The sequence below is a fragment of the Channa argus genome, chromosome 11 (genome assembly GCF_033026475.1).
Source record: "Channa argus isolate prfri chromosome 11, Channa argus male v1.0, whole genome shotgun sequence".
NCBI lineage: Eukaryota > Metazoa > Chordata > Actinopteri > Anabantiformes > Channidae > Channa > Channa argus.
This window is the reverse complement of record NC_090207.1, coordinates 17597623-17612656: the sequence shown is the minus strand read 5'-3', so window position 1 is coordinate 17612656 and position 15034 is coordinate 17597623. Positions and strand designations below refer to the sequence as shown.

General features: G+C 37.6%; 1 protein-coding gene across 15 annotated transcripts in view; it reads left to right on the top strand.

Annotated features, from left to right (window-relative positions):
• The window catches only part of trpm3 (transient receptor potential cation channel, subfamily M, member 3), a 136527-nt gene that overhangs the window by 83979 nt on the left and 37514 nt on the right, over positions 1–15034 (top strand). For all 15 annotated transcript variants that reach the window (XM_067520040.1, XM_067520042.1, XM_067520038.1 and 12 more), the window contains exons 6-8: positions 557–728; positions 13049–13223; positions 13782–13905. In XM_067520040.1, the coding sequence (XP_067376141.1) occupies positions 557–728; positions 13049–13223; positions 13782–13905 (471 nt within the window). The remainder of the gene's footprint in view (positions 1–556; positions 729–13048; positions 13224–13781; positions 13906–15034) is intronic.

Below are 15034 nucleotides of genomic sequence, written 5' to 3'. Positions count from 1 at the left end.
CAGTTCAAAATTGGCAAAGCCTGTGAATTACAATTGACAATGTATTTTGCACTGTAAGATGCTGAGTGAGCCAATCTGATCTATGGTAAACAGCTTCAACGCACGCTGGGCAGCTGGTGGTACCTCTGGGGATTATGGAGTACATGCTGACTCATTAATATCTTGGGAATCAATCTTATGTTATAGTTAAAATTTCATCAGAATATGCTGCATGTCTGTCCTGCTGTATAAGTCAAGCAGAGTTGATTAATGAGATGATTAAATGCTGAAGATCTCTTTTTTTTATGCTTGATTGGTCCCAAATGTCTGCCCGATGACCAGATGAGTTTAATTGTGATTGTCAGGCAGGCTCTGGTCTTGTTAGATAGATAGATAGATAGATAGATAGATAGATAGATAGATAGATAGATAGATAGATAGATAGATAGATAGATAGATAGATAGATAGATAGATAGATAGATAGATAGATAGATAGATAGATAGATAGATAGATTGTCCATGTACATCACCTGTTGGTCACCTCAGAAGTTTGCATGATTCTTAAATCTTCTCTAGGTGGTGCGTCCATACCAGACCATGTCCAACCCTATGAGCAAGTTGACAGTACTAAATAGTCTTCACTCCCACTTCATCCTGGCAGACAACGGTACCACAGGAAAGTATGGAGCTGAGGTCAAACTGCGACGCCAGCTAGAAAAACATATCTCCCTGCAGAAGATCAACACACGTGAGTGGATTTTATTGTCCGCAATCACCAAACTTAAACTACCTAACTTTGAGAAGTTGATTTGGAGTGGGCAGCACGGTCATGGTTAGTGCTGCCACCTCACAGCTCCCTAGCTCAAACCCAGTCCCTGGTTTGAATCCTCCTGCTGACTGTGGCCTTTCTGTGTGGAGTTTGAATGTTTTCCCTGTGACTGCGTAGGTTTCCTCCAGGTACCCCTGTTGTCCCCCTTCAGTCCAAAGACATGCATATTAGGATAATTGGTGACTCTAAATTGCTTTTGGGTATGAATGTGAATGTGAAGGGTTGTCTGTTTGTGTATCTCTCTCTGTCTCTCTCTCTTTGCCAAGTGACAGCTGGCATAGGCTCCAGCCCCCCGCGACCCTAAACAGGATAAATGGTTAAAGATAATGGATGGATGGATTTAAAATAGCACAGTGAGTGATAACAACATGGCAAAACTGCAATCCATATTTTATCAACAACGCCACTGTGGGTTAATTGAGTTCAAAATCTATTCTGTAGCTTCAACCGGACTAAAATTATCATTACCTGCTTTGTACAGAAAAAACATGCTGTCAATGTATTTTTAGCCAGCGTGCTATAACTTGATGAACCTTTGAAATTGTCCCTCCCTTTAGGAAGAGTTTATTTTTTCCTTTCAAAGCTTCCTGACAGCGCAAATGAAGTCTTTCTAAAAATGAACCTGTCTACTAATGCTTGTCTTTTTTGAGGGGGGTGCTGTTTACAACTAGCCAGTCAGCTAACAAAGACAGCCATAAAGGCAAGCACAACACTACTGTACATCTATGTACACACATATATGCTGTATTGTACTGCAGACACAACATGTTCATTTGGTTGTACTCACTTATAATCAAACAAAGGTAAATCAGATGTGATTGTCCAGATTTGTATTTTAAAATTTCTGGCATCGAAAATTTTCCCAAAAGGACAGTGGAAAGTGTTTTTCAATGCTTGCTGTGTGTCCTGTGTGTATATTAATGTGAATTTGAGTCTCCACCTTTGTGTGGAGTGTTAATTCGCCATTGAGCCCTTGTCACATTGCATTGCTCCATTTTCAAGTTTCACATTATACCTTGTCTAGAAGCCAAATGGATTTACATGAAAACAAAATGCATTTCCCTGCCTTTTTCCTTCTCTCACACACAGACACAAATAAAGACACAAACGCATAAAAACCTCTCTGATACCAATAAATGCATTTCTCAATACCCTCGCACACCATTGTTTGGAATGTGTCAGAGCTGGAAACAAACCTTAAACATAAATTTTTGCAACTATGATTTATTTGTTTTTACCATCTATTGCTGTTAACATTATGCAATTGTATAATAATTCCCTCTTTGTTTGGTTTTATATATGCACAAATTAGCAAAACCAGCACTGAGTGTTCAGAAGTACTTTAAGTAGACATCATTATGGTGTCAAGAGCAAAATCAAAAGACAAAGGTTTGAGCTTTTAAAGTGTATGTTGAATGTCACAAGTGTTACTACTAGAATATTTTTCCTAACCCCTACACTTCAAGGATTTAAGATTTCAGATATTTAAGACTTCGCGGATTTAAGAAATGGTTGACAGCGTCCATCCATGTTCATTATCCTGTACTGTGACTTATGGATTTCCCTTTGTCATCCTATGCCTGGACTCATACAAAAGGGGCTGGGAAGGCAAAGGGACGCCCAGTCGTCATACAAGCATCTTAACAATCCATTGAATGATAATCAACCATTTCATGTTTGTTAATCATCTGCCTACTTTTAACATATATCAGGATCCAGTGTGATCACTAACACGCCTGTGAGTAAAACAAGGTGATAGGTCATTATAAGTATCTGGTGCCAACCATGAGCACAGTAATTCACACTTTTCAACTGTGTGAAATAGTCTGTAATGTCAAATGCTTAGCTTCAGTACTTTAACCTGCCTCTGAGGATGGCGATAGTTTTTTTTTTAGGTTAATTTTATGTCAAGGCACAATTGCAAATTTAGGACAAATAGCACTGAAAAACTCTAAAACATTGTAATATCACAGTACTCTACATGTATGCTTGAGTACATTACTTTTGATTTATTTTTTATTTTTTGGAATGCGTTATGAACTTTGACATGTATTCTAAACCTCAGCATAGTCATGTTTAAAATAAATATAACAAAGTAAATACTTCATTATTTTTGTCTTTAAGGCTTTACTACTGATAAAACCAATGTATTCTGCATACTGTATCAACAGCGGCCTCGTAGCTCAGTGTGTAAAGCAGCAGGAAGGGATGCAGAAGTCAGTGGGATACAAAATAAATAAAAAATAAATTAATTAATTAAAAAATCAAGACAGATGGAAAAAAGGTCAGGATGCTCAAAAATAATGAACCAAGGAAATCCAGTGTCTCTCGTAGAATGCTGATTTTTTTTTTTACCCTCATGTAGAGGTTTGTGTAAAGCTATTTGTGGTTATATTGTAACATTCTTTTGTCATCTGATTTAATGAGGTAAATGCAGTGGATGATGTGCATAATCACACTGCTCCCTGGTGCTACCACTAAATTTGCAATTTATGAAAAAACTTCCAAAGTGCCAATAGAGTAATGTTAGTTTTGAAAAGATCATCCTTAATGCAAAAACACAAGGAGCCCAATCTATACCCTTTATCTGAATTTACCTAAATAATCATGTTTGTCATTTCTTTTATGTGCCACACGCAAAAATGCATAGAAAAACAAGTATCCTAATCCCTCTTGGTTACTATAATATGCACAGAAACTACATATTTCTCTCAATTTACTCCTTGTGAGCTGTTGTTAGTTGTTAATGTTAAAGTCTTTGGTGAATTACTCATAGTCTGCAAACAGTGTATTTATGTTCATTTTGATCATGGTTGGCCACAACCTTATTCTCTCATCTCTTAAAAAAATCTGTCGAACACTTCCACTCATTGCTTGTTTACTTTAAAAAATATAGATAAAAACCAACATGATCTATGTCGGCAACATCTAAATTTATGTGGGGTCAATGACTTTTCTAAAATGGTTTGTGTACCTAAACCGCAAACTGCTGAAGTAGTGCATCTGTTAAATCTGCAAAGTACAAAAACTTGTCCAAGTTATCACTGGGCACATCTTGTGAAGGAAACTGGTCACCTGAACAGCAACAAACTGAGCTATTTTGTGTTGTTGTGGTTTACCAACTTAATTTTGAGGTCTTCTGAAGGCACTTTTTCTGATCTTACTGTTTCTGTCTTTTTCACCAAACTTATTGAGACTGCGCCTGGAGATCTACCCACTTGCAAAATTAAAGTACAAGCTAATTTTAACACACATGGTGTCACTCATCAAGCATTAAGTGTTAACAGTCTTTTTTAAATATCAGTTACCAAATTTTACATAAGAAATTGACAATTACATAGTAAAAGTAAATATTAAGGTAAATTTGGTTTATCAAAGGGCATGCAAATCTTTTCACTGATATAATTTTCATTATTTTAATATAACTTTCCATTTTTGTTTGCTTCTAATGATTAAGAAATTTTAAATGCAGATTAAATATTAGGTTGATGAAAAAAAAACATTCTTTGTTTTACTCTTTTTGCCAATTCAACCTAATGGAATGCAAACTTTTTTTATCTAAACAAAATGTATGTATCCTGTTCTTCTTTTGGACCTTTTACTTCCTCATTCACTGCTGTAGGGTTGGCAGACAAGGACCATTTCTTGATTTGATTACCTTTCTGCAGTCATTTGAGGAGTACATCAATTTTCCTCACAGCTGGGCTCCCGTGGGATCTGAGTGTAGCCTGAGGTCCTGTCAAGGAAAGGAGGATAAAGAAAGTAAAGAAGGAGGAAAAGCTGTTTAGTTTGAATGTCCTGACACGTGGGCTCTAGACCACACAGCAGATTCTAAGTAAAAGCTCTTTTTTAACACACTGTCAGACACTGTTCACACAAACACAAGATGAAAGAAGTAGGGTGAAGAGATATGCGTAATTTTTCCCTGTGGTATTTTTGTGATGTCTGGGCAATCCTGTTGCTAATCCTTTTGCATGCAATGGCCATCATTACTGCCTGAAATGGTCCACAGTATTATACTACATACATATCGGAAGCAATTCTTTTGAACTAATTTAGGGGCAGACAGTCACTTCACAGATCTGTTGCTTGATTTCATAATCATTTTACATAAATCTTTTCTACATTTTTATTTGCACAACTATTTGCGTGCCATTGTCAAAATTCATCATTGGTGCACAGTCGGTGCAGTGGTTAGTTGCCACCGTTAGTGACAATGCTCATATTTTTTGTCCTCTTGCCTTTTCCTCTAGATTTTGTGACAGCTAGCCCCCTTTTTTTGGTTTTGTACCCTCTGTAGTGAAAAGTGAACGAGAATATATTAGGGACAGTTCTGGCTGACTGTAAACAAAATAAAAGTCTTAGGACAGGAAACAGGAAGGTCGTAAATATGGTGAATGGAGCCAGCATATTCACACGTTACAGTAAATGCTCAGTGATGTGGCCTGCTGTGCCATGTGTGGCCCTTCCTTGAATTGTAAAGCCAATATCATGTAGCTTAATACAACATGGACATAGATGGAAATGAGCCTGAATCACATGTGAATAGAGAAAATGAGTTTATAACTAGTGATCATCAACAGTCATTGCATAATTACAGTTTAAATTGTAAATTTAAAAAAGTGCATACACCTACATTGCTCATCAGCACACTCTAATTTATGAACAGGCACACACACTTTACTCCTTCTTCCAATCTACTGAAGCTAGTGTAGCAGATGTTGTGAAACTGAAGAAAATCAATGAAATAATTGGTACTACTTAACACAGCTCACTCAACCACTGGGCAGCCTTTTGACACCTCTCTAGCAGTAGCTATATTGCTTTTTAATCACACGCCTGCCTCTCAGAGACAAAACACAAAAAGAAAGAGAGCAGAGTAAGAAAATGAAGACCATAAGTGAGAATACAGACGAGAAAATTGCATAAGGTGTGAAGAAAGTGTGTGGGTGAGGAGAGTGCAGTGCAGACAAGATAATATCGTGAGGTGTCTTCACTGAAAAAGCAGGATAAAAAAGTGACGAAGTAATGACAGGACAGACATAATAGACTTCATCCATGAATGTTTTTATTTTTATTTGAATGAATAAAAGGAGAAATAACCTATTTTTTCACTCATGATTTTGTTTTTACACATACTCTATGACAATTCAAATTGGATTCACATTTCAGGCCCAAAGTGAAATAAAAGTTATTAACTTGTTCAAGTTGAGATAGTCTGTGAGAATAAATGAGGCACCTTGAGTTTGCCCTTGTCCATTTCACCTAAATGAATTGGAATATTAAGGTGAACACATAAGTACTTTGTAAATATTGAATGTGTGCATAGGTGTAGGCATGTGTGTGTATTAACTGTCTGCTGTGCAACCTTCACTGACCCCCAAAAAGCAGTAGTTTCATTAATCACAGAATATGTACAGGATGAAACAGCTGGGGTAATTGAATCCAGAAGCCAGAAGCCTTTGCGTTTCAGATTAGCTGTGACATTGTGACCTCCACCATGGAGCAGCTCATTCAGAAGAGATTAGAAAAAAATCTGGTACAACTCAAGAGGCTTGTAATTCACTTTGAGCACTCTAAATGCTTGATTATTTTAGATATAGTCAATAATGTCTCTTTTTTAATGCTGTACTAATGTGAGACCAACTGGATTACTTAGTTGCTCTTGTTCTTTGACAGATATCATGAAGTTGCAGTGCCACAATTTGAGTCTGCCCCTGTCAAATGTATTTCATTCAAATAAAGCAACAAATAGCAGAAAATATTATGGAGATAAGCTTACATATTGTTTCATAAGGAACACAAATCAATATAAAGGATTTCAAGTGAATTTAGGTCCCCAATCAATCAGCAGACAAATTAATTTCTGTTTGTCTCTGGTTTGGGTCTCCATGATGACTGGTTAAATCTGTCGGACTAAAATGACACTGTAAGTGTGGATCAGTGTTCATGCAGGATTGAATCCAAAAAACATGTCCAAATGATAAACATAAATGACCAGAGTGTTCATTCCTGTGGTGGAGACATAACAGAGTAAGGTTGGATACAAGATTTGCTCCAGGTGTGGTTTCAGGTGGAGGATATACATGCACACATACAATGTGTTATTTCGTATGAAAATAATTTCAGTGCATTATCAGTAGTGTGAACTATTTTTTTTCTTTTTTCTTCTTCTTTTTCTTAGAAGTAGTAAAACTAAGGAGAATCCAAGAAATGTCCTAATAGATTATGAACAGCTAATAAACGAATATCAACTTTGTCTTTCTATTTCACTTCTGTATCTGTTATATACACTATTTATTTTCACTAATTATTTCTTTCTAAGAGCTACAAATCAGTGGTTAAACAGTGATTATGGGTTATCAAATAAAACATGCAACTCTGGATTTGCAAGAATTCACTGATTGGCTAGTGAGACTGACATGTTACCCAGATAGTAGCTGCAGCCTGTGGTCCATTTATAGGCAATGCAGAGTGGGGATTTCATTTACAGGTCTTCAGCATCTAAGTTGTTTTGAACATCTGCCAAATTCCTATTGGATTCTTTTGATATATTATAACCAACTGTCTAATCTGTCCAAGACTAATATAGTAGTTTTATTTGACATGGTGGGATCATTGTCAGTAAGTGAAGTGGTATTTATGTAGCACATTTCAAAACAAATATTACAAAGTGACTCACAAACAAAAGGTGAAAATAGATCAGTTAATAAAAGTGAGAATATGAATAGAAATCTTTTGAACTTAGCACTTTAGTTAAAGAATAATAAAAGTGAGAATATAAATAGATATAAATTGAGAATATAAATAGAAATCTTTTGAACTTAGCAATTTAGTTAAAGAATCTGACAGTGAAGGTCAGGTTTTCGAAGGTTTATGTAAGCACAGCAAATGCACTGACCTCGACAACATCCAAAAGACACAACCAGGTTAACAATTCTTGGACATCAACATACCTACAGCAGTATTTTTAAAGCTAAGCTTCCATGATGGATGCAGGACATGGATGGAGCTCTTTCAAAAGACCATGTGCACAATTTCACATAGAATAGACAAAAAAAACCCCACACAAATTGTGTTAATTTACTTTCATGTACATTAATGTAATGGCATTAGCTGTAGTTCATCCGGTAGCAAAAACAATTTTTAAGTTCGGGGAGGGTCTTTTCCAACGTGTCCTGTGTAATAAAAGTCCTGTGCAGTATTCTGTGGATGTGCAACTAGTGAACCTGACCTTTACAAACATGGAAAGGACCGCTGCGAATGTTGTATTCAGTTTTCTTCTGAGCGTTCACATATATGCATTAACGTGTGTGTTAACACTCAGAAGAGTAAAGTACAGCGGTGAATTGTTTGTGTCATCACTCCTTTAAAGAGAGCTCTTTTTGAATAAGAGGTAAAGTATCTACAAGCAAGAACTACAAACAAGTCTAGTTGCCACTGAACAGCAATTCTTGGATAAGGATGACCCGAATATCTGAGAATCTTCACAGATGGCCATTACATTTGTATATTTTTCTCAGTAAATTAAATAACAAGTATAATTTTTTAATGGCCTGTATTACTAATATTAGAATTTTTATGAAAATGTTTTAGGTGGGGTTCACAAACTATCAAGCACCGCTTTATAGCCCTAACTGAATCTGGGAGGTAGTGTGTGCTCACAGGTCTGCTGAAATTAATCTCTTTGATCTTTGTGCTGTTTATACCAAGATTATTGGCCTTATGCTTCAATGTGAAGTGTTGAGCCTGACTCCTGTAAAGTGTAGATGGGGGGCATAGTCATGGGTGAAATATGTGAACCATCACTGGGCTCAACAGACAGCACCCTGTTCAGGATGGGAATTAATGAGGCATAGTTTCCAATCTTTATAAACTGCGTTCTGTCTACAAAGAAATCTATAGTTTAGAAGCAGAAATCAGTATTCAGGCCCAGGGTCATTTAGCTTGTATGAAATCATGGTGTTAAATGCAAAACTGAAGCCCACAAATAAAGTATCTATGTTTGGTTGTGTGAGAACATCAGTCTCTAAAAGCCTTATTTTGTTTTGGTGTTAAGACTAGTGGCCTGTTGTCATTTAGGCACTTCAGGTGCAACTCCATCCCTTGGAGTGTTGAAATGGGGAAAAACTGGCTCAAGACATTGTGTTTTCTCTGGCCTGTCAATGCCAGGATTCTACTCCAGATGCTATGGCTGCTTTTTTCCTCAAAGGTTCCCCTCAGTGCGCTGCTTGCATTTGTATTTGGCTTCTTTGATGCCTGTCTTGAGGTTTACACAAGCTTCAAATTATGTCTGTTTACCTTCTGACCTGACAGCTCCCCTGTTAAATCAATGCTTTTGGTGAGAAAAAACCTGTATTGATTTTGTATGAGAATGTTATTACTGCCTAATTTTGTTTCTTTGGACAGCTGTAGCACGCATTCTTATCCAGATACACACATGTAGAAACACCTCCAGGTTGTGCTATTGAAACTGTGGTGCAGCATGCAGGTGACTCCTTCAGTCTATACCTGGATAGATTTGATGGCCGATGTTACAAATGAGAAATTTACCTCAACTGGTTGGTCTAATGGACCAGCACACTGAGACTGGTTAAACAGATAGAAAGGAAAAAAGCACATGGCTTAGACACCCATGTGCTTGAAAGAATATTACAAGAGATTAGAGAGATGGTTGTTAGAGTTTGGTTGTTGGAGATGGTTGTATATAGTAATCTGATCTGCAGACCATATTTTACTGTACATTTCAGGTTTAATGAGACAGATCATTCCAGTAAAAGATTTGTACGAGGTACAAGTCCTGAAGTAATCAAAGAATAAGCCACTAACTGAAAGACATAAAAGTGAGTTTGAATTTAAAGGCCTCTGCAGAGTCAGTCTGTCTAGAAATCAGCAGGGAAGTTATATTAAAGGAAGTGGGATGAGAGGAGGAGGTCCCTGGTTCGCATTGGCTCACTCTGCTTCAATAACAGTAAAATTTGACTGGTAATTGAAACTGATAAAAAGGTGGCACAGGTCATTGGATTTAGTCTGAATTTATGTAAGTTAGGTTAAAATGACAAGATATTTTGATATGAGAACGTGACTAGAAAAGTAAGTATTAAGGGAGGCTATGCCCTTTTCATGTACCCAACCCAGTGACCTTTTGTTCTGTAGCCTGTTGAGTCATGTCACTGATGGTTCCTGTCTGCTTTAGTTTTTGATGGAGTAATAGTGTTTTTTGTGTGTGTAAGAGTGTTTTTATTTATTAAAATTGGTGGTGATGGTGGGGTATGAAAACAACACCCACATACTGTAGCACACCTCCTCCGGTCATGCTGATACTAATTTGACACATACGAGGACAAACTCGCAGACACTTGCACACACCCACGCACACCAGGACAGATACACACACAGAGGATGAGTCATTGCTGGATCCTTAATTAAGACCAGTTAAGCATGTTATGTGTGTCTCGCTTACACGCTTCTCTTTTCCTTCATATTCCTTCTGTCCCTCGTTACTTCCTCGTCTCCCAGGCGGAATAAATATAGAAAGTTGTGGCCGTGGATTCTCATAAACCATCGCTTCTTCTGCCTCTGCTTTTTTACACTTTCACAGGGTAGTTTCCCTCTTGAGAGGTAAAGTGTAGGCACTGGGTTAAAAGTATGGTACACAGAAAGAAGCGAGGGAAAGAAAGAGTAGGTGTTTGATTATTGTGTTGTCTCATGCGTTGGAGTGTGCGAATGGTGCATGGATATAGCCAATGCAGGAAAAGGGGGTGGAAAGACAGAATGTATTGAAACAGACCCAGCGAACAGAATATATTGTGTAAAATGTCTTAAAGAAATGTGTATACATTCTATATACTGTATGTCTAGACAACATAGACAATAATGCTTGTATAGATAATACAGAAATTTATTTTAAACGTTTAGGGGTTCTTTCATAGGTTACATGTTCTCATTTTAGTAAAGATGAGCCCCATCTTACTATTAATTCAAAAATTGGAAAAGAGAAAATAAAGGCCATCGCATAGCAGTCTGTAGCAGGCTGACCACAAGAAGAAGGATTGGAAATCTTTAGTAGATTTTTTTATAGATTTGCTTTCCAGCCTATATTTCAAACCAGTAACAATAGGTATACTTCTGGATACGCCAACTCATGTAGTCACACTGGATTTATTCAAACACTTTTTACATCAGTTTTACTGGTAATTCAGACCACAAAATTTGCCCTTCACAGATGAAATCATTCTTGCTAACAATCACAGGATTAAATGTGAAGGATGAAATTACATGTTTACTAGAAGCAGCAGTTGGCAAAGCATTATTACAGATATGTTTAAGGCTTCAGTTCTCACACAAGCCACCAGGACCAGCACTGCAATGTGTGGCCGTTTTTTTCAGAGGTGGATGCTACGTTCACAGATACAGAAATATATATTTTTTTAATGCATACAGTGTTATACATTTGTAAGCTGGTAGCTTTAGTTAAAGTTCCCAATGATTCACTTATGCAGCCATGTTTTAATACGTCCATGTTCCCACCTGTTTAAAAACAGAAAAACTACCTGTGGGAGAATCAAACCTACCCTGAAATGTGCCTAATGATTTGTGGTATTTGAACCTGTAGTTTGTTTGCAAGTGTTTCTTTCCATTTCTGTTAGCCTGTTAGCATGTGTACGTATGTGAACACAGGCTGAATTTTCGCCTGAAAGTTGGCCACGACACAGCTGTGCTTTCCCCTGTTCATCTGCTCCTCGGTGGGTTTCAGTTCAACAATAATCTGCTTTAGACACTGCAACATTGCCTCCAAAGCTCACTAGTCATCAATCTCAATGCTTGATCCGACACAACTGCAAGCTCGCACACGCATGCACATGTGCAAATAAACAAAAAAATAGATACCCGAAAGAAATGGAAAGGATAGAAAATGCAAGTCATTAGTCTGCTTCTCTCCGATATTCTGCCCTGTTGATGTGTGGTCCTGTGATGTGTTGTCGCAAGTGACGTTTTACTTCTTTGAAGTAGGAGAGGCCCCTAAAATATTCTCCTTATGTAACTGTCCCTGTTGCAAGGCCACATGAGGCTGTGTGAGGCAAAGCGTAATGGTGAAATGTGTGTGTGTGTTTGTGTGGATACAGTATGTAAGCATGCATTTGTACTCGGTGCTCATCTGCCTACGTGTTTGAGAGACAGACTATGCTTTCTCCTTTGTGAATTATGCAGACCAGAATGAGGGTGCTGGGCGGGGAAGATCCGGTAGTTACACAGCTTTTGAATTAGAAGAGTCAAAACATCAGGCAGAAAATACAATCACATGAAACAGAAAGGGAGAGAGAGGATAGGGATGAAATGACCAAACAGACTCTAGAGAGAATGACAGGAAATGTTTCCAAAAGTGGTTCTTAAAGACGTTTCACCTCCTATATTCACCTCTCAATATTTACCCAAGGATTTGCAATGTGACAAACATGAAGAGCAAAATGTACACATTTTGGACAAAGAAGTGGTAATTGTAGTTTGAAGGAGTGCATCACACTGCAACAATGACTCGTGACTGAATGACTTAGAATCTCCATAGATAAGACAGGAAGTGAGAAGGTTTACTGGCAAGATGTGGATTTCAGTGATTGATGAAACAGGTCACTGTCTAGTGGGTCATTTTTTAATCAATACTTCATATTTATTTGTGTAATATTAAGCCTGAAGAATATGGGAAAATTATGATAGTGTATTTTTTAGAGTGAACAAGTGTAACCTAAACCTATGCTTAGCCTAACATTAAACCCACGAGGAAGGCAGCATCCCAACAGTGTCAGTGTGTTTAAAGATTTTGGTCCCCACAGTGTGAGTATATGTGGTGAATACAAACACGCACCAGACACACATACACATCACAGGAACAGAGCACAAAGAACAAAGTGGGATTGTTATTTTTGGTAGTGTTTTTTTTTTTTAAACCTCTCTGTTATTGACACCACTGCCACAGAAAGCTTACAGTGTCTTGACAGTAGAGGCATCACAGGAGTCACATTTACACCTTGTTGGTAACAAATTTAGTTTTTCTATTTGTGGATAAGATTTGCCTGATATAGCAAAGTCTGTTTATTGACAGTCCTTTCTTTGTTGTTTTCTATTGTTCTCTTTTCCTTCATTCCAGTTTTGTTTCTTTTAGTATATTGTTCACATGGGTTTTCCTCTCTACACCCACTCCATCACTCTGTTCTTCCTGCTTTCTTTGTCTTTATATGCAGGTATTGGTCAGGGTGTGCCAGTAGTGGCTCTGATTGTAGAGGGAGGCCCTAATGTGATCTCCATAGTGCTGGAGTACCTCAGGGACACGCCTCCAGTCCCTGTGGTAGTGTGTGATGGCAGCGGTAGAGCATCAGACATCTTGGCCTTCGGACACAAATACTCTGAGGAGGGAGGGTATGCACTCACATGTGTACATTGTATTCTGTATTTAACAAACAATAATAAAAGTTGTGTCCAGTGTGAAAAAAGTAACTACACTTTCCTCATAAGAATGTTTGTAATCAGTTATTTCAGTTTATTGTTTTATTTATTGATAAAAATTAATAAAGTTCCTTAAAATTTGACTATTATATAATGTTGTGGCAACTATGTAATTCTGAAACAGCTTCTTTGGGAATTGATAAAAAGACAAAGTGATGCAAGAACTTGTAAAATTTGGCACTTTTCTGAAATGTGCTGATGCATTACTTATTACAACCAATTTAGATTCTATTTTCTTCCTGAGACACAATATGAATTTAGAATAGTTTTTACAGCTTCACATATCTGGTTACAGATGACGGTGAACAATCACATAGCATCTCACCAAGACCTCAGACACAGTAGAGCTGAGAGTCCCTGTCGACCTTGAATTAACATACTGACAAATCTAATTTGGCTGGTTTTTTCTACCTCTGTCTGATGCCCTGACTTCTGACACACTCTTTTTTTCCCACCTGACTTCTTCTGCAGCATTATTAACGAGTCTCTAAGAGACCAGTTGTTGGTGACTATCCAGAAGACATTCACCTATAGTCGGACACAGGCCCAACATCTGTTCATCATTCTCATGGAGTGCATGAAGAAGAAGGAGTTGGTGAGTGTCATCTACTGTACATACTTGTGTACATATACGCATGCCAGCAAACAAACATATCATATTTTGCAAATGCTGAAAATGCCTCATTATAACCCTAAAACCAAGTCTAAATCCCAGTTTGTGAGAAAGTGAAGAGTGGCCAAAATCTCTTCATATGTCTAAAATGTTTCCAGTCCCATATTCAACTGGTGAATCCATGATCACAATGTTTAGCCATACAAATATGCATCCTTTGTGCACATGCTCTGAGCACCAGCCAAATTTTCTCACGTTGCCGAAGTCACCTCGCAACAAGGGTTTCCAAGACGTGTCCACACACACCCATTGCCAGACACAATGCTGATAAATGTTGTGTGTAGAGATGATGTTTGTTAATGTGTGTTGTATGTTATTCTTGGTACATTTGATTACAGCTGCAGGGAGCATGGTGCTTTGTTGCCTCATAGTGTCACTGCGGCACTTGGCTGATGATAATAGGTTAACACATCCTCTGCGATGCAAACATCAAGCAACGTCCACTGTATCTTAGTTCTGCATTAATAATAAATGACTATTAGTTTGCTCTTGTCTCAACTCACTTTGAACATAGTGCACTGTACAGTGTCTTTTGAAAGAAACGGGATATTTGCTAGATGACAGTAAATGAGATATTAGTCTTTGTAAAGTTTCTAAAGGTCGGTATTTTAGTATGTGTTTCAGGCATAATTACACAACAACTACACAAGAACATGTTCTATCTTAGTAGGATACAAATAGTAATTTACAGGCAGTTCATGCTTTGGTCATGGTTATGAAACATGTAAATGGATTGATTGAGTTCTGAGGGGTTGTGGTGGCTGTGTGATGAATGAAGTAAATGGAGTAAATCACTGAGCACGGGCAGCTGTAGAGGTCAGATAATCTGATTCTGCTGCTCCTACTTACGTCCTGCCATACCAAATGTGAGCAGTATACCCTATACTCCTGCACCAATATCACAGCATTGCTTTAAATGATTGCTGTGCCACTTTGTCCACCATTCAAATAAAAAAACATTGGATTTTGTGTTTCACAACTATACCAATTTAATAAAGTTGTTGAAATTGGTAACAATGTATGAAACAATGTCAGTAAATTAGGAAATTAA